Source organism: Lepidothrix coronata, unplaced genomic scaffold (assembly GCF_001604755.1).
Source record: "Lepidothrix coronata isolate B3197 unplaced genomic scaffold, Lepidothrix_coronata-1.0 Scaffold11, whole genome shotgun sequence".
NCBI classification, from domain to species: Eukaryota; Metazoa; Chordata; class Aves; order Passeriformes; family Pipridae; genus Lepidothrix; species Lepidothrix coronata.
In genome coordinates, this window is record NW_016690191.1 from 143,580 (window position 1) to 163,721 (window position 20,142).

Consider the following 20,142-nt stretch of genomic DNA (forward strand, 5'->3'; position numbering starts at 1 on the left):
GCCTCCCTGAGGGGGAGTGTTTTTAAACCCATTTTGTACAGGAATCATGTTCAGTGTAACAGGAATTGCACTTCTGGTAAGAACTCTGGGATTAAAGTAACACCATTCATCTTAAAATACTGCTGTTACTCTTTCAAAAAGAAAGCAGGAAGGACATTTGCCTTTCAAATTCATTCTTGCTGAACACCCAGTTTTATTGGGAAGATCTGAGAGAGAACATGAACACTTCTAATGAGAGTTTTTGGGAGTGATCTCAAATCAGGACAAACAAGCAGTGTCCAGGCAAGCAAAGCTTTACACTACTCTGAATGAGGGTGACATCTCTGTTTATAAGGCTGACATGACTCCCTTTGCTGCCTGCAGAGACTGAACCAGTCAGCCCTTCAGAGTCCTTCTCCTGGTGAATAATTTTTGTCTGCAGTGCCTGTCATTTTTACAGCCTCGGTGATCACCTGCACACAGGGACAAAAAAAGGCTGAATTTGAAAATACACCACGTTGCCCATTGTGCCACATGGATATACATTGTCTTGATTTGTTCTCCCCAAAACCATACTTCAACTTATATAGCTGAACCAAAGCCTTCTTTCTGTGTGACTGCTCTGACTCTGCAGCCTAGGAAATGTTTTGAAAACCTCTTTTAAGTGTCAGAAAACTTGACAAGGTCCCCCAAAGAGCTCAGTGCTTTGACTCCTGAGAGGAGTCAACATCTCAGACCTCCTCTTCAATAAAAGTTAAGAAAAAGCACTACATGATCTCTCTGAACATCTGAGCCAGCAATACCATGGATGCAGGAATGTCAGTGAGGTGGGAGACACTGCTGGATTCCACATCAGCCCTCTGCCACATCCCTGTGGCACCTGCAATGGCACAAGCTCTGCTGCCTTCATACCATTCTCCCCAGAAAACTGTCCTTACACTCTCTGGCATCTTAATTTATTCCAGTGATCCCTACAAATAATTTCCCCTATAACTCTTAAAGAAAACACCCCACACGTTAATCTGGATTCAAAACCAAAAAAGTTTCTCTGTCAAAAAAGCAGCAGAAGAACTCATCCATTATTTTTCTGAGATCCATACAGGCCTTGACATAGTTCTTCCATTAGTTTAAATATTGAAACACCTCTGCTTAAAATGCATCCTGGGATAGCAAGGAAGAGCAGGCTATTTTTGCAGGTTTTCAGAAGCCAGGCTTTCCACAGATCTCCCTCACACCCCCTAAAGCCCAATCTCATCCCAGCTCTAAAATTGGGTCTGAAGGAACTCACAACTCACCCACTGGGATAGTTCTGCCCTGAATTTTATCAGCCCATCCAGCGTAATACCGAAGTGTTTTTATACAGCCTTCCAGGTCAATGAAATAAGCCTGAAGAAAAGGTTTTCCTGTGTCCATTGTTTCCAGAGTCTGAAAAAAACAAGTTAAAAAGACAAATTAATGGTTTTTTTCTTGGGAAAAAAAAAAGCTTTTAGAGTAACTCTTTCTCAACTTTATTTTGTCTTATTCTGAAGACACAGGGTGTTCTTCCCTCCTCTTATATGTAAGGAATGAGCTTGTAACACAAATTAGGCAGAAGGGAGACTAGACCAGATAATCCTGATCCATGCAGGAGTTGCTTTGTCCAGTGGTTGTGATGAAAGGTCACCTTCCAGAAGCCCCCAGAAGGTGAGTGTGGATAGGATACAGGGGGTCTGGGGCACTGGTCAGAAACAAAGCCAGTCATGACTTCACCATAACTGACCCTCCAACGCAGATGTTCTGCATTCCAGATGGTGTCACTGAAATCAGTCAGACCCACTTGCCTTTTATGTGAAAAAAAAGATCTATTTTTTCTACTTCATAACCCTAAACCCAACCTCTGAAAAGCCTCTTTTGTCCAATGATAGAAAACACATTTTTTACAGAGTTCTGGTGAAGTAACCTCTGGGCTCAGATCTGTGCTGAGACCAAGGCAAGGCAGAAGTTGCTCCACTGAAGCTGCACCGGTGCTGAACAGCTCTAAAAAAAGTCCAGGCTCAGCCTGTGTCCTTTGCACTGTTCTGGACATTAGCTCAGGGAATGCTTTGTTCTCCACACAGGTCATTAAATGGGATATTGGTACAAATGGCCAGCACATCCATAAAGGAAGTACTATCCCTTGGTAGATTGGAACATCTTTGTTTACACATGAAGTCATACCCTGTCATCTTCCACAGACATTAGGGTCCAAACAGCACTCGAACAGACATTCCCCTTGGAATGACTGGGATTGTTATCCACTGAATGTCTGCTAAAACAACTGATTTTTATAAGTCATTACTTAGCACGCAGCCAAGGCAGCTAAGGGCTGGTGTTCTGCAGTGCAAACAGCAATGCCAAACAAGCCCTCCCAGACTAGAAGGACAGAGAAAGCTTGAAGTGAGTGCTCTGGTTATGGAAAAAGCAGGATCCTCTAAAGTCACATCAAAAAGTGAGCAAAAATGAACAGGGTTTTTTCGCACACACATTTTTTTCCCCCACTTTTATTTGCTGGCCAGAACTGCCTTTAGATCCAAATAGTTTGGTTTTGTCCTGCTGAAACTGAAAGCTGTCATGTGGTTGAGAGACACTGTGATGGGGAAAGAAACTCAGCTCAAAGCAGTCATGCAAGTACAGGCTCCTAAGCACATCCCACATGTGTAATTCCTACTGACCTCAGCAGGACCCTGGCTCAGGAACCTGCACCTCTAACAGCACAGAATGTCATAAATGCCATTCCCACGAAGACAAAAGTGCAGCATTGAACTGGAGAGTGCTCAGATCCAAGAGCTTGGGTATGGAGGGACAGCAGCCCTAAGCTGAGGATCTGGGAGTGCAATTTGGAAAGATGTACAGTGTCCACGGAGTCTAAAGGTTCCTACCAACTGCAGTGTGTTTTAGCTCAGGTTCTCATCCCCTTGTTCTGCACCAGCAGGACTCCTCCAGGACAGGACCATGGAACCATTAGCAATAGTTTTTCAGTGCAGATGTCCAAGTTAACACAGCTTCACAGCTATAGACAGATTTTCCTGAGCCAGTACATTCAGTAGGGAAAGGAACAGTTCCCACTTACACACATTTTAAACTTTGGATGGTATTCAGCAAGAGAAAAATTCTCCTTCCAGCTCCCTGTTTTAGGGGAAGGAATTTGCACAAGTGTTAAACTGGCCCTGCATTTTTGTAATAAAGACTGAGTCAGCTGTGGTGGTTTGGGGTTGTTTTGGTTGGTTGGTTTTGTTTCATTGTTTTAGTGTGTTTTTTTAAAAGATAAGAGCTGGAAGACAGCTATGAACACTAATGACTGTTAAGCTAAGAAAAAGTGTGTTTATTGCTTTGAAAATTTGAGTACTAATATCTGTAATCACTTCAATAACTAGCTAAAGTTTTGAGAAGTCAACTATATAAAGTCAACTTGCAGAAAGAGGAAGAAAGTCATAACTCCTATATGGACTCTTCTGCCCCTCATAAAAAGGAGAAAAAGAAAAATATCAGGTATATGCAGATGCATCAGGGATGGAGCTGAATTATCAGCCAACTGTTGCTGGTCTATCAGTGCTCCCAATACTTACTGCCAGGATGACTCTGTCTCGCTCCAGAAGATCAGCCAGTTTGTGCAGGAGTCGTCCTCTGCTTGGGGCACCCATCTGTCTCCACGGAGAGCCCCTCTGGAATGCTGCCTTGGCTGCCTCCACTGCATTATCCACGTCAGGCTGCAGCACCACATACACAAGAAAACCTCAGGTTACAAGGAAGGAGCTGGACAATGGCACAGAAACCCCACTCAGGCTGGTTCCTTATTGATACTGTGATGGCTAAAACCAAGTTGTCCAACAAAACCACTCCCATTTTACTCTTGGATTTGAATCCAAGCCTGGAATATGTTTCGGGTTTGGCCTGGGCTCGTAAACAACCTTGAGGTCAAAGTACCAATAGGGTCTTGCAAGGGCAATTTAATGTAACTGATTTGTTTATAAAATAATCCAGAATCGTGTTCCTGCCAATAGAGGATGTGACACTGGGGGAGTTGGAGAAACAAGCATGACAGGCCACTGGCCCACATGAATCAGCCTCCTCTAAACAAGTGTGGGCAGGAAAGTCCCCCAGTGAGATCAAGGTTTTATCCAGGGGAACAATCACAGCTCAGATCCCACCATTCAGTCCCCCTGGAACTCATGCCAATGGCAGTTAACACACTAAAAAGCTCCCTTAGATCCTAAAACACTTCCAGAACATCTCTACCAGATGGGAAAGGGTTTGCTGTTCAGTAACATGACAAAGGCATTTCACCTACACACACTTGGTTCCATTCTCCCTTCATCTCCCTACAGCTTTACCATCCTCTCAACCAAATCTAACTCTGTTTACCCAAGTGACTACTCAAGTGGGCAGCAAGTTCCCTCTCTTTTCACAGCACCACTCCCCCAAAGCTTCATGCATTTAGTCTGGCCACAATAGACCCTCAACTCCTCCCTTCATCTCACATACATTAATTAAAAAAGCAAAGCCAAGGGCAACCTCACAATCCAATGGAATCAACAGGAACACTGCCACCAGCATCCACAAGGCCAAGGCTGTAGCCCAAGCACACATAAAGCTTTGGACAGGCTCCTGCTGTATGTAATGTCTGGCACAGTCTGTGCCTCACTTCAGTTGATGGAGAACTTGCACCTCACTGCAACATATGGCTCAAAAGGGTGGGAAAGGAGCCTTGATTGTTCCTCACAGAACTTCACCAGTTGCTCTCACCTATGTCTAATGCCAGGTCTTGTCTGGACACAATTAAGAAATAAGCCTCTGCACTGATCCAGCAAGGTCTGGCCACTCTCCCGTCATGGGGAGATGTGTGGTGCTCAACCAAGAAAAAATGTTATAGGGAGACATGTTGCCACCTCAGAAAGTTCTTGGTCAAAACAGCAAGTCATCACCCAAGGAAATGGCACCTTAGATTAAAGTTGGCTCCTTTTCTTTACAAACACATTACACAGCTTTGAAATAACCTGATTTATACTGAAGAAATCCACCCTTTTGGAAGAACACTGCTGGGGAATTATTGGAGGAAACCTGTGCTGCTACAGAACGGCTCTGGTCTAGCAAAGGATGCTGGTAAGGCAGAGGTGGTGAGGAGCCACTGAGTGCAGACAGGCACATCCTGCCTGGAGCCCATCACCCCCAGGCACAACAGGCCTTCAAAATTGCTCACTCCACTTGAGTTGATCTGGATTCAAACTGGCACATCATGAAAGCCGGAAGGCACCACCAGCCACTGCACACTCAGGTACTCCCCATCCTGCCTGCTGGAATGAAGGCTCAAGCTGAAAGGCAGCAATATTTTACGTGACAAAGCAGGCAAAGGACCATAAAAAACCTGTCAGGTTTAAACAAGTCTTCCCTTAGCAGTAATTAATTAGTTCTGTACCAGCCTGGGAGCACTGACATGCAGGGAACTGGGTCTGCAGTGGCACAATGCCTTTGCTACTGAGGGTCTTCCCTCCATCCTGGCACTCAGAGAACAGGGGTGAGATGGCTGTGTGGGCAGAGGACTGCAGTGCATGCCCAGATCTTCCCCATCCTCGAAACATGAGAGCACAAGTCCTGCTGCAATTCCTGTAGATGGTTGTCTTCATTCTTGTCTCTTTTCTCAGACATGATGGGTACAAATAGCAGCTCAGGGACTGCAGTCACTGTCACACAAGCAAACAGGCTTTCCCTAAACACCCTCGGGGTAGCACCACCAAGTGAGATCCTGAGAGCCTGCACAGCCTCAATAGGGCTGAGAGACCAGCAAAAACAAGGAAATTCTTCAGGAAGGCCAAAATGCCATTCTTAATCCATCCTGTTATGACTAGGCATTAGGGGAGTCTGAATGGCATGTTCATTGCAGGCATGTTGCAATAGGTAGGCACAAGGCGTGACAAAGGGACTCGTAACTGTCAAGGTGCCAGGAACACATTGTGGTGCACAAAACCACAGGAGGAGGAGATCCTGTGCATCCTGGTGCTCAGTCTGGATCTATAACACATTGAGTATTACACAAAAAGCTCCACTAAGAGAATATTAGGATTGCAAAGTCAAGCACTGCAACCCTGGAAGTGCCTGCAAACCTTCATATCCACCTTGGTGTTTGCATTATGAAACAACCCCCAGTTACACAACCACATACCTTTCCCCCCTGGATAAAAATCACACTGTTCTTTGTTCTAAGCTACCTCCTCCACTTCCATTTTCCACCTCAAGTCTTGCTCATTGCTGCTCCCTTTTTCTCCCCTGCCCTTTTTTCCCCTCTCTCCTGTGTCTTCCTCACAGTGAAGATCTAGTGGCTCTGCGAGTGGGAAAAACACCTGCAAGAAAGCCTCACTCTGCTTCAGTCCCACAGTGCTTCATTGTGGTCACTAAGGAGAACAAGGGTGGAACACAACCAGTGGAGACCATCTTTGTTCAATTCAACTACAACTCCTTCAAAAAGCCTCCACTGTGCACATCTTTGGAAAGGCACTTTTCTGACATGGGGCACGAGCACGTCACAGTTTCTCAATTAAAAGAGGTTCCCTGATCTGCTCCCCTGCAAACACGTTGCATTGCTTAACTTCTGAACATGAGTTCAAAACAGCCACAAAGAGCATCTTAACAGCCCCAAGTATCCAAAATCATTATTGAGGGCATTGGAGTCTGCTGGACTCTTACCTCAGCCTGCCACTACAGTCTGAGGGAGACAGGCTGACCGTGGGCAAATCCCTCTCACAACCTTTCAAAGATCCATGTGTGGCAGTGAACTGTTTAGAAGTGACCATGACAGACACTCCATAACAAGTCTGCTCGACAGTCACAGCTGTGGACCTGCTGCCCGTGCTCTGAGGCCACCAGCTGAGCTGGGCACTCTGAGGAAGGAGCACCTTTCCCCTGCCTTTGATGGATGTCAGCAAGCTGCTGGAAGGAAAAAGCCTGTCTCCAATTGTTATTGGCAGCACCAATGACATTAAAATGGCACAAGTATTCCTGATTTTACATGGTAACATCAAGACAGAGTGGAAGTTCTGGGGCTTCACCACTCCCATGAGGCAGAAGTCTAATGAAGAAAGTTATTCCTTTTCTGTTATCAGCCTGGCAAACAGTTGGACACTAAGACACTTTTTGGGAGGTAAAAAGCCTCCCAACATCCAGTGAAGACATCTGCCATTTTATTTCCAGGGCTTCTTTTTCCACACAGACTTTTCTTTATCCCTCAACTGTCCCATCAAGGACAATTCTGTAACTAAAGAACAAACAACAAAACTTCTCCTTCGAGGCTCATAAAGCATTGGCCAAGTTTCAACACCAGACTGAACTGTCATCACTGAGATATCGGCTGCCAAACTCCCACCCCTCACGTGCAGCCTAAACAAAACACTCTGCAAGGCCAGGGAGGGGCAGGTTTCTGTTGAGGGCTTGGAAAGTGGAGTTCTGCTCCCAGCCTGTTGTGAAGGCAGAGCCAAACCTGGCACAGCACAGCTGAAGCCAGAGCCAGTACCAGGAACTGACATCCCTGGGGTGGCACTGAGCAGCACAAGTGTGGTGGCACTTACGGACACTGGAAAACACCACCAAATACAACTCACCACTTCCTGAAGAGAGCCCAGCAGACTGGAGTTACATCCAGGGGGGGAAGTCCAACCAGGGCAAATGAAGCCTCAGAGGACTTAGCTTGACCACATCCCCCTGTCCTATGGCAAGTATCATCAGAAGCCAAACAGCTATTTGGGGATTGTTCTCACCCACGATTGCTTTCTAAGTAATCCAGATCCAGGTCTAATCCCACTCAGTTCCTTGGAAAAACCTACTTACAGCAAACAATTATTGGGGTTTTTTTAAAAGTATGATATAAAGGGGTGGAAGAGGCTTTCAGTAACTAAAACAGAGTTACCCTACATTCTTTCCTGCAATTTCCACGCACCAAGGAGTCAGCCTCCCATGCTGAGTATCCAGGGACAGGAATCCACTGACTGACCCCAAGGAAAGGTTTACAGTGATTCTCCTGAAAGCTAAAAGCCAAATCCAGGCAGAGACAAATCTCAAGGAGGCAAGCTGCAAAACTGGGCTTTTAGTTCTGCATAACAATTTTCTTTAAGCCAGTAAGAGGCAGGCACGAAATGCTCCTCTGTAGGTGCTTGAGGAGACACTTAGCTCAGGGAACAATAACAATGTCATGGTTTGTGCCTATCAAAATACAGTTGCATCAGAGCTTCAACTCCACTGTTTACATGCCACTGCAATTAAACACAGTTGTGTCCTACCCAGTCAGTATAAAGAAATTACACATAATGTTTGGTTCTGCCTGTATCTGTAATTGCCCTATGGATACACAAATCCCCCATGGCAATGAATCCTGGAGGCTGCTTTAGTGCCATCCAAAAAAGCACAGCTACCTTACACAACACTGCATTGCATTCCCAAGCAAGTTTGCTCCCATCTCCAGAGGGTCAGGCTTTATACTCTACATAGTACAATACCAGAAAACACACTGCCCCTGCTCAGCTAGTCAGTCCTACTAGGAAAGGATCTCCAAGGCAGCTACCTTGCTGGAAACCAGGCATTGGGCCTCACAAGTGTTGGACAAGCTTAGGCACAAAGCAAAAGATCTCAGAAATGGCCACACTGCCCATAGCAATGAGCTGCCAAAGCCTCGGTACAGCACAGCAGCTGAGTCACCTTTCCATGACACCCTGCAAGAAGCCAGCTCTTGGGCCAGCCCTCTTCCATAGGTCAGACCAGTTGGCCCCTACGTTTTGGACAGAAAGTGTCACATTTGATTGTTCCTCACCTCAAACTGTTACAAATCCTCTTACAGCCCAGGCTAATCTACAGCAAACCAGGGCCAGCCAAGGACTGCTAGAGCTCTTGAGATACTGGTTTGGTTTTAACTGGGAGTTGCCACATTTGTGCAGGAGGCCAGAACCCACAATACCAGTTGGAAGAGCAGCACCACATCTCCAGCAGCAAGTGGTCAGTGTTTGCACGACTGACCTCAAATTCCCCCAAGCACTCAGGTTATTTGTTGACTATGTTTATAAAGAGACAAGTTTCAGTTCGGTGTGTCCAACATGCTGCTGTGCAGCTGGTGTATAAACACCAGGCTCAAGTCCTGTCGGGGATGTGCATACACCATCATTACTATTTCCTCAGGCTGGCTGCTCCCTTCCAGTCCATGCCACAAGAATGATGCTCAATCTCATTCCTCTGACAGTGCTCAGCAGCCAGTTCCTACCAGGGAAAGTGCCTCTGACGAGTTGGACAGGATTGATCCCACCCAGCCCATGTAATTCTTGAGCAACACATTCAGTGCCCCAGACCTTCAAATCAGTCTGGCCAGATGGATGTTGTTGTTAAAAGCCAGCTTTACCCCTGTGTGCTTCCCTAGAAGCACTTCCAAAGAAGTGCTTTGGAAATTGTCTTCTGCACTGCTTTTCTAACAACACTCACCTTATCTCCTTCCTCAATGTCACAAATCTTCTCCAGCGTTGAAGGGTTGTAGGTGGGGAACTTCTTTCCACTTGTAGACTCGTGCCATTCATTGTTAATAAATATCTGAAGAGAGAGAGCAAGGGAAGTGGGATGGGCAGGAGAAAAAACACTGATGTAGACAAAAAAAACCCACAAGTGCTTTTCAAAGGTCCCAAAGCTCTCCGATTTCCATTGGTGGCGAGTCAAGTGCGCTCAGTCTCTCTGCCAGGGAGATTGTAATACAGAAGCATTTATCCAAACTTTGTGCACCCAGTTGGTTCTGAGCAAGAGGAAGGCAGAGGATGGGGCTCACACAACACACCATCATGATCTGGCAATGAGAAACAGGTGGGTTTTGAAATACATCTCCATGGGAACACCAAGCAGACACCAAGAGAAGCTTGCATGGTTCAAGCAAAAGGAGCCCCTTGTTACATGTCAGTGCACAATATTCCTTGGCCGTTTGTATCCTCCCTGAGCTGCTTCCACATCTTGCTCCCCCCTCTGGCAGCACCCAGAGGAGGGTGGGGACTGGCTCAGTTCTACCCCACCATGCCTTGTCACAGGCTGGATCAAGCCTCCCACGTCACTTGGAGTCATCTGTGACAAGATTTAAGTGTTTCAAAATATTGCATTTCCAGAGCAAGAACAAACAGTCCCAGCGTTGCGTAACTGAAAATGCATTAAATACTGGAGTGTTGTTACTCACTGTAAACAGAACATGAATACCTATATACAATTAATTGATTCAACATGCATCTTATCCACGCTGTGATCTAACTTGGCAGTGTTATATTTTATAAATATACTTCAAGTAAGATTAGATGAAGTAATCTTTATTAGTAGCCTGCTAGTGGCTGTAAGCTAGTACTTTTTTTTGGAAGCCATCCACATTTGCAATCTTGTTTATGAGTCTCTACACACCACCAGGAGATTAATGTTGCATCTCTTACATTCGGAATTCCCACTGCTTTGGGTCATAATTTTCTTTCCTTGGGCAGTTTTTTCTTCCTGAAAGGGCTTTTTTCTTACTATTTCTTCACAAAGCACGCAAAATGTAACTGGTGTAGAAGCTGCACAGTTGGACCCACCTGTTTCACACAGGCCAAGAAAAAGACCATTTTGCCAAAGATGTTGCCAAGGGAAGTCACAAGAAAAGATACAATGTTAGAAATATTAACTCCAGTTTAAGACACCAATGCTCCTGAACTACCTTTGTTATCCAAGTGCTCCATTTTAACATTCACACATTTTAAATTCAGTTTTTCTTCGTTTCACTAATGAAGAAGAGTCACATTATAAATACGAGAGATATGACAGGAACTGTAAAATTAAAGCATCAGGTATATGCTCATAAACTGAGGATTGGGGAAGGACACTGTCTTTCCTTCGCATTCAACATGAATTCTGTGGGAAAATGATGTTCCTATAAGTAGTAAAACATGAGAGTGACAGGATCAGACTGTTTTAAATGTAACATATACACTGGCATCATTCTGGGAATTGCACCACATATCCCGAGTCTTTGGTGCCAGGAGTTGAAATCAAATCGAATAATTTATCATCTGTTCATGCTGCATACCCAGGATTTGAGACAAGGAACTGTGGACAGATCACTTCCATCACACATCCATGACAAGCACTAAGCTGCTTTATAAGAAAGATCTTTGTTGAAAATTTTTTCCTCTCTCCCAACCCCGTAACTGGTAGAACCAAAAATAAAAATCTCCTCTAAGCAGAGGAAAACGTGCTGTCAGCTGTAAACATCTGGTGAAACTCAGAGCTTGTACAAAACCCCTCGAAGTTTTATGAAAATTGACTGCTGCTCATTATTTACTCAGATGCACCAGCAGCATCAGATCAAACATCAAACTCCCACTTTTAATTTACATTGGTTTCCACTTTTAAGAGACTACCTTGTTACTTCCAGCACACAGAGTCTCTGGCAAAACTCTGGAGAACAAAACTGCATGTATTAAAACACACACGGCTGCAGGATAAGATCCCTAAGGAGTGTTTAAAAGTGTTCACAACAATAAAAATAACAAAAACCAGAACATTTGGATGTTTAAGAAGAACTCGAATGGCCGTGTCCATTTTGGACGCGGGAAAGAGCTGTTTGTGCAGCATTACGCCATTCTGCAATCAGCAGCTGCAGATCCAATTTGCTGCTAAATGACAAGTTTATCTCACAAATAAAGGGCAGATAAACTTGGGATGTTAAAAATTAATCTAGTCCAGTGATTACTACTAATTGCTAATCTGTCTCACTACTTTGGATGCATAATTCAAATCAACACCTCGCCGGACAAGCTATTGCTGTTTACTTCTTCTCACTGCAAGGGAATAATCTTCAAATTCTCCTTTTTTTTTTTTTTAAATACTTAACACAAAAATGCAACAGTAACACACTAATTCAGCCCCTCCAGTTCTTTTAGTCCAGCCACAAAGTTGAAATTACGGCAGTTGAGGCTCCTCAGCAGCATAACCAGCCGGGACATTTTCCTCACTGCGCAAGGCAGAGGGTCAGGCAGTTGTGGAACAAAAAGCGACCCAGCGATCGCAGAGCTACAGCTGCGTTGGGAGCAGGGATTTCTGCAGCCCTGCTCAGCTCCACGCCAGCCTCACCTCTGAGGGATGGAGTTATCGAGCTCAGGAGCCTTTGGTTTAATCCAAAAGGTCAGGAGCGACCGTTTAAAGGGAAGCTCAATGAAGAGTGGAGAGGTGAGGGTTTGTGTGGGCTTGATGCCTGACTCCTCATCCCACAGAGGGGCCAGAGAGGAGCTCTGTTGGGACAGAGAGAGTCACCAACAAGACTCACATGAAAACCACTTCTAGAGCTGCAGGATGGCTCCAGTCTCATGGCAAAGCTCTTCCATAAGGCCCAGTCCTGCTGGACACTGGTCCTTCTCCAGGCTTGCCAGAACCCAAATCCACCCCTGGCACTGAGCCCCCTCCCAGCAGAGGAGCTGCAGACCGGGTCAAGGACAATTGAACACAACTCCAACAAGCAGCTTCCTGAGGGATAAAACCCCCTCCTCACCCTGCCTGGGCTCACCCCATCCAAATCGGATTTCACTGAGCACCACTGCAGGGCTGGAGGCGTTCAAGAGTGGGTTGGGATGGAAGATGGTGTCAGGCACCACAGGAGCACAGAGCACCTGGGGCAGCACAACAGCTTCAGCGGGGCTATTTTATTTAAAAAAAATAATAATAATTTTGGGGAGCTTTAGGGACTGGGGCAACAGCTGCTCCATTGGAAATGCCACTGTCACCTGCTCGTTCAACCTCAAATCCCCATAAACCTACTGTCTCAGGCACCAGGAAGAACAAAAGAATTTAAGAAAAACAACACCGAGGGTGAAAACTCTGTATTGAAAACCTAACACCTCGCCGCCACCGGGACTCCACCAAGCCCCGGCCCCGCCGCCCACCTCCCCACGGCTGGCGAGCGGGCTCACCTTGGTGTACTTCACCTCCAGGCTGCGCAGGGGCCGCGGCAGCGGCGGCGGCACTTTCCTGTCGGGCTGCCCGTTCTCCACGGCGCCGTTGAGGGCGGCCATGGCCGCGCCGTCGAGCCCGCGCGCCGTCTGCCCGCTGACAGTGCCCGCGCCGCCTTAAGAGCGCCGCGTGCGCCGCCCGCCCGCCCCCCATTGGCCGCCGCCCCCGCCCCGCGCCCCGCCCCGCCCCGGCCCCTCGCGCGGCCGCAGGTGACGGGCGGCGCCGCCCCGCCGAGGCAGCGCGGCCGCCGCGCGGGGAACGGGGGCGCCCGCGCGCCGCGCGCGCGGCAGCGGGAACCCCTCAGGGCTGTCAAAGGGCTCCCCTCAGGGTCCCTCACGGTTGTCAAAGGGCTTCCAAAGGGCTCCCCTTTGCTTCCCTCAGGGTCCCAAAGGGCTCCCTCGAGAATTCCAAAGGGCTTCCCTCAGCGTTTCCACAGGGTCCCAAAGGGCTCCCCAAAGGGCGTCCATGGGACTTACCTTAGTCCCAAAGGGTTCCCCAAATGGCTTCCCACAGGGTCCTTTGCAGCTCCCCAAAAGGTTTCCAAAGAGTTTCCAAAGGGTCTGCAAGGGCTCCCCAGAGGGCTCCCCAGAGGGCTTCTGCAGGGCTCTGACATTGCTCCCTCGGGGCTCTCCACAGGATCTCTTGGGGCTCCCACAGGGCTCCTTCTGGGGATCAGAGCAGCCACCATGGCTTCTCCTAAAGTGTGGCAGCGGGATGGGTCTGGGGAGGAAGGGCCCTCTCTGCTGCCTTCGCATCCCACTCAAATGCACCCAGAAGTCAGTCACGGGAGGACCGTTGTAGGGTCTCCATGGGAATACCACCACCCTCCCCAGGCACGGTGTTGGACTGTCCAGACAGTTCTCCCCTAAGTTGTCATGTTACACCTTCTACCTCCAGAACAAGGGCCTTTCTCTGCTCTTCCTGGTGCCCTGACATCCTCACCCCAACCTGCTACACCCCATCCTTCACAGAGAGCCTCTGGAGAGGTTCCCAGGACTGATAGTAAGAGAAGAACATTACATCAAATGTCTGACGTGCAACGTCTGACAGCATCCTGCGTGTGTACAGGAGTCTGGGACCAGTTTGACCACCCCAGTCTGACTATCCCATTCGAAGGACTTTAGCCCGCCAGGGCAGGAGCAGGCCCTTCCACAGAAATGTCTTACACTGATAACCAACATATTTGTGTCCCACCCAGCCAATCTCCAGTGTGGTGTTCATAGTAGCATACTTGGAACGTCGAGAAAGATGCTGTCTTTCGAGAAGTCCTACAGGATATGGAACATGTCTGAAGTGACAGATCTAGGCTCTGCGCCTGAACAAGTTCATCATGTATTGCTTAACTTCATTCTGAATAAAATATGTGTAAGTCTCTGCAGGCTGGGGGCCAGGACACTAGGAGCACCCTTACACCCCCACACACATGGAAGATAATACAACATATTTTCCATATAACAAGTGGCAAGATGCCAGAAGTTATCTTACAAAATGTTTCACAGAATCGGTAATCCCCAGCAATAGTCAGCACTTTGCTGTTAGAATACTCAAAAATACTCGGCGCTTCCAAAGGCAGATAGCCTGTGATATCACAGTGGCGTAGAGCTAGTGCTGATTCAGAAGGGAAAGTACTCTATTGAATCAAACCCTGCTCCCTGCAGCGCGATGTCCTTGGAGGTCGTCTGCCCAGATTAAAACCTATCTGATGGTGATTGGTGCAGAAATGTTCCTTCCATTTTTAACTATTGCTATTTCTCACAAAAGCATCAAAGAATCCCTTAAACAAATACCAACATGTTCCTAGTCCCAATGAAGAGGAGTTTGGATTCAAGCTATGCTTAGGTGTAATCTGTACGAGGTGACTGAAGGATGTGCAAGTTGAAGTCTGAGATGGAAAATATTTCTCTCTGTTATCTCTGGAAAAGATGTGGCCACTGATCCATTTTAGGGCTTATGACAGTTACCAGATTGGCAACAGAACTTCTTTGGGCCTCTAGTAACTCACCATTTCTATTTTTACCAGAATGTATCACAGCCCTATAGGCAACAATTTGATAGTTCAAAGGAGCAAATCATTACAGAGGTGACACATTATTAATAGAATTTATCCATTTCTATCTGTATTTTGCCTACAGAAACCCTCAGCTGAAGTGGAAAATACTCTTACAATTAGAAGACAAAATATCTGGATGAGGAGAAGGATGAATAAGAAGTTCCGGGACAAGCAGTGTCTAAAGAGTCATTCCAGTGGGCCGTCTCATGTGAAATGACCTTGTTTCTTATCTCTCATGAGGAAGATTTTATACAGGACTTTGCTGGGAAAACTATTGCTCCTTTGAGTCAATGTTGGTGCAGTATGAGATATATCTAAGGCAGAAATTCCATATACAGGGTTTGGGGATGTGTAAGACCTTTAAAAGGTTGTCTGAAGCTAACGAATGGTGAGTCAGTGACATATGAAAGAGCTGAAATAATAAACTTTAACTGATATATGTAGCGTGTGCAATGCTTCCACTAGTAGTGTCACAAGGAGAGTAGTGAAATGTTTCATTGTCAAAGAGTTTTGTGGACACTGACTGGTCCCTTGTTAGGCAAACTCGATCCTGTCATAAATGGGAACTCCACCAACCCCAGGAAAGATGTGTCTTTTGTCACTGGTGCTTATACCAGGTCCACAGAGGTGGAAATACTCACATCTCCAGACTGCTGAGTGGGAGATGCCCTAAAAGCAACAATAGAGCCCTGATGAGAACAAATGCAAGACATTTTACATTCATTCCCGTGCTCCTGGAGGGCCATGCCACCACTCAGATAGAAGCACTGAAAAAATGGGATTTACCTGAGTTTGCAGCAGTTGATAAATGTGTCAGAAACAAGGGGAAAAGCATCTGCTGATGAAAGGTCACATTACTACTGAGTCACCCTGTTGTGTTCTCCTGTTGCAGAGATCTCTGCAGTATGTGTCCTTAACCTGCTGAAGGGATGGTGATGGCAGTGAACTCCTTGGAGCTGTGCTGCTCTGCAGAGCTGTATCTCACATAAGTTCCTAAACTGAGTAGACAGGGTGTCCTCTTCTATCCAGAACAAAGATTACCTTCCCTCTGTTGGATCAGACACATACACTCCTAAATCTGATGCCGTTAATGAGACCTGACCAACCTGTGCTGGTCTGTCTCTCTGTGCCAGGGCAATTACAGGACATGTTCTTGCATCTGAGAGTGACTCTACAAGCTGATCAGTTGACAATTCCATGGTTTTTTTGCATCTAGACCTCAGCCTGTGCTTCCAGTTGACCAGCAGTCCCTTTGCTGTGTAGAGCAGTTAACCTGGCACAGAGCCAAAGCTTATCCTGCTTATTTTCCATATACCCCGAAGCCCAAGCACACACAAACATAAATACGTGTGTGAAACAATATACTCTGAAAGGCTACTGAGGCTGTGCACTCCAGCATTCAACAGCCTGCAGTGTCCAGAGTTTGCCTGGTTTTCCTCATCCAGATGAACTGTAATTGAGTTATCCACACCCTTTTCCTACAGGCATCCCCTCACTCCACATTGGCAATGGTTGCTGCTCCTGAGGGAGCAGCTCCCCCCATGATTTATTCTCCTCTTGTTTAATGTGCAGCGATGGGGCTTTTTACTGCCTGTTATTCAAATTGGGCTTTGGGCACAAAATTATTCATTTCCGTGTGGTTTTTCCACGGTGCTCATGACAGCAGTGTCTGAGTGTTTCACATGCACCATTTCCTTTTCCAGCAATTCTGAGAGGATGCTGACCCTGTATTATCAGTGAGGAAAGAAGACAGGCAGCGATGAATTAAAGAAAGGGTCTTCATAATTCTGGATTCTCCATGTGAGTCACCTACAGCCCGAGAACTGTGATGACAGACACAAAGAGCTCAGCTCCCACTGAGCTCAGCTCCAGCAGTCATTGTGCAACAAACTGGATCTAAACATCTCCCACCTAAACACCCAGGCAAGGCAGAGCACGCAGGTGAGTGGGCATTGCTCTCCAGTGACTTTAATCTGAGAATTTTCTTAATTTTTGTAAACCTAATATTCCTGTAACTTTTTTTTCTGTGGGTAGTTTTCTTGGGTTTGAGTTCATTTTTCTCAGCAAACTTAAAATTCATAAATTTCATCACTGTTGAGCAAATTTTCCACGATATGGGTTGGCGGCAGAATGGATCGGTTTCAATTGTGATATGACTGGCATTTTTTGGACTCCCTGGTAGCAGTAGTGACTGTTTAATTCATATGTAAAGGCAGTGAGATGTGCTTTGCCAGTGCATTTTGATTTGCTTTGTTTTCCCAAATATTTTCTGGCTGCAAAATAGTGATAACTGAACTGCTGCCTTCAGTTGTGAAAGACATCACACCAAATTCTGTACCAAGACAAGTCTATGCAGTTTGTCAAAGTATACACGTGCAATTCAAAAGGATTTGAATTCAGAGAGGTGCCATAAAAAATAAAAATCAAAATAAAAATTAAAAAAATCAGACTGTTCAGATGATACTTTGCAATTTGTATGTATTACATGAGGAGTTTTTTTGAGTCAACCCAACCTTACTTGGGCTATTCTGATGCCTACAATCCCTCCCCATTGGTAGTAGTGGAGGAGGGTTGTAGGCATTGGATATATATTGGAATTTGAAGCAGTCTTACCCTGTGAACTCAGCACTCTCCAGGTATTTTTATCACCCTTCTTGTGCCCTGCGGGTTAAAGCTTCCATTTTAACACATCTGAGGCTAAAGAAGACTTTCTTTTCCTGTTCCTCTCCACCTCCACAAATCCTGTCAATAAAGGTGAGAAGTGATGTGAGACTCTGTGAGATGCGATTTGTGCAAACATTTGTAATCCTAAACATGACCTCATGATGCAAACCAGGACTTTGGCGGCTCAAGAGAAAACACAGCCTTTTTATGTATTGCACTGTAATTACTTCATGAGGCAAAATCTTCAGTCAAATTAATTTTCTTCATGCATATCATAGGTATTAAACTGTGGCTGTGCACAAGGACTGGCTTTTCCTTTAGCTTGCCTGGCTCCAAAAGTAAATTGGAAAAGTAAGTGGTAGGGAAATAACAAACAGCTGAACGTTTTGAAGCCTTTTCTATTAAAACAACATCTATTTCCTCTCACCTTCACTTCTCCCTGCCAGGCCAAGCATTGGAAGATGAGGAGAGTGGGAGCAGGAACAGAAGCAAGTGCATGATAACCTACTAAGATAGTGTCTGTGCTGTGAAGTTCAAGGGCCTGTTTCCTTACAAACCACTCAGTGTGTCTGGCACCATGGAACTGATGGGAACTACTCCCTGCATTGATCCAGCCATGCAGACCTGAGGATTATTTGCCTACAAACAGCTATTGTTTGCAGGATTGGCAAATGAAAAAAAAACAAATGTTTGTTTTCTCCACAGATCATGTTGCTTCCCACTTTCTCCCGATAAGAGGCATCTGGGGCCAGTGCCCAGGTTTCCAAAGCCATGGTTGTCTAGGCAGGAATAGAGGAGCCTAAAATGTGCTTTCTTCTCCTGCTTCTTCCTCAGTGTCTCTTTGCTCTCACTCATCCTCACATCTGTTCTGGGCCCAGTGCCCAACAGTTCTGCATTAACGCCTCAGTACACACAGGCTCGCACAGCTGAACAGTTTGCAATGCAACGTACCCGGTGCCGTCATGTCTTCCCGAATCAAGCTCCTGCAAACAATTTTTGTTTACGGGAAGAATCACTTGCCCTCATAATGCTACTTGTGAGCTGTGCCCAGCTGACTCGAGCCATTCCAGGTCTTCCCAGAGAAATGGTTTTGCAGAGCACAGTCACGAATCTAGGAAACACAGAACAGAGCAGGTAAACAAATATCTTTAAAGATGATCCTGTCTCAGACCTTGATCCTGCAAACCCGCACGGGCTTAATGTTAAGCATATGAGCAGTCCCAGATGACTTCAGCAGAGCTACTCACATTCTCACAGAGCAGAGTTTGCCAGATCAGAGTCTTTATGTCTAATTGCAAAATAAAAGGCAACTCTCCCAGTTCTATCAACTGTAATGAATTGCTATTAACAGCACAATTTAAAATAGCCGTGGGGCAGATCCCTGGCAGACCCACTGGGGACAAAAGGATGTGGACTTGTTGCAACAGAACCTGGAAATACTTTTTCTTGGACAAAGCCCTGTGCCAGTCATATGAAACACTAACACTGATGAGGTTGTTTTTGTAGGCTTCGACCTGTGCAAAGCTTTTTTTGGTGGTTATTCTCTGCACAGTTCCTCCCTTTTCTACCTTCTGGGTTGAATTCTGCTGTTTGAACCAGAAGCTGGAAGCTCTGCTTGGGGGTACTTTCTATAAGGATTTGATGATGTTCCAACGTCCAAAGGTACCTTTACAAGTCAAAGTGGAAAAAAAACCAAACCACGGCCCCTGTCCACCAGGCTTTTGGCACCAGGTCAGCATCCACGACCCTGGGCTGCGCGCGGGGTCCCATCCGTGTCCCCTCGGGTGAGCACAATAGGCGACATTGTGTCCCGTCGCTTCCACTAACGGCGAGGCGGGGGGACAGGCGAATCTGGGGGCACAGAGAGCAAAACCCACCCATGCCTGTTAATGAAGGGCCAGCCCCGGGCCCTCATTAGGAGCCCGCCGGGCCGTGCCCCGGCCCCGCCGCCCGCCAGTGCCGGGGCCGAGCGCGGAGCGGCCGCCGCGCTCAGCGGGCGCGGAAGGTGGCGCGGCCCCTCCGGGCTGGCGTTTGCACCTGGGGCTGCCGCGGTTTAATGGACTTTAACACATGCAAACAAGAGCTTTTGTGTGCGGGCACAAAGGCTGCCCCGGCGCGGGGCTCTCCCCAACACTGCCGCATTGTTTCCCCTCCGCTGCTTCTTGTCACCCTCCTTGTCAGAGTTTAATGAGGACAACTAGGTTTCGCAGGCTCATTTCGCACTTCAGCAACTTTCTAACACTTCCCTAACGAGGGAGAAGGGGCCGGAGCGATCGGGGGCGCAGGGGAGGAGCCACCCCGGCAGAGACCCGCAGCCCCGGGGTCGGGGCAGGTGCGCCCGGGGTTGAGCCGGGATGCGGGACCGAGCCGGGATGCGGGGGCTCAGCCCCTTCCAGCCCATCTCCGGCATCTAGACGTGGCTCCATTTAAAAAAAACGATTCGCCGAGTTTAAGCTCGG

General features: G+C 46.8%; 1 protein-coding gene across 1 annotated transcript in view; it reads right to left on the minus strand.

Moving 5' to 3' along the window:
• The window catches only part of ALDH1A3 (aldehyde dehydrogenase 1 family member A3), a 33,376-nt gene extending 20,330 nt beyond the window's left edge, over window positions 1-13,046 (minus strand). Inside the window, exons 1-4 of the mRNA XM_017805088.1 lie at window positions 12,930-13,046; window positions 9,448-9,552; window positions 3,564-3,704; window positions 1,275-1,404 (exon numbers count right to left, since the gene is read on the minus strand). Of these exons, the coding sequence (XP_017660577.1) occupies window positions 1,275-1,404; window positions 3,564-3,704; window positions 9,448-9,552; window positions 12,930-13,031 (478 nt within the window). The 5' untranslated portion in view covers window positions 13,032-13,046. The remainder of the gene's footprint in view (window positions 1-1,274; window positions 1,405-3,563; window positions 3,705-9,447; window positions 9,553-12,929) is intronic.
• Between the last annotated feature and the right edge of the window lie 7,096 nt (window positions 13,047-20,142).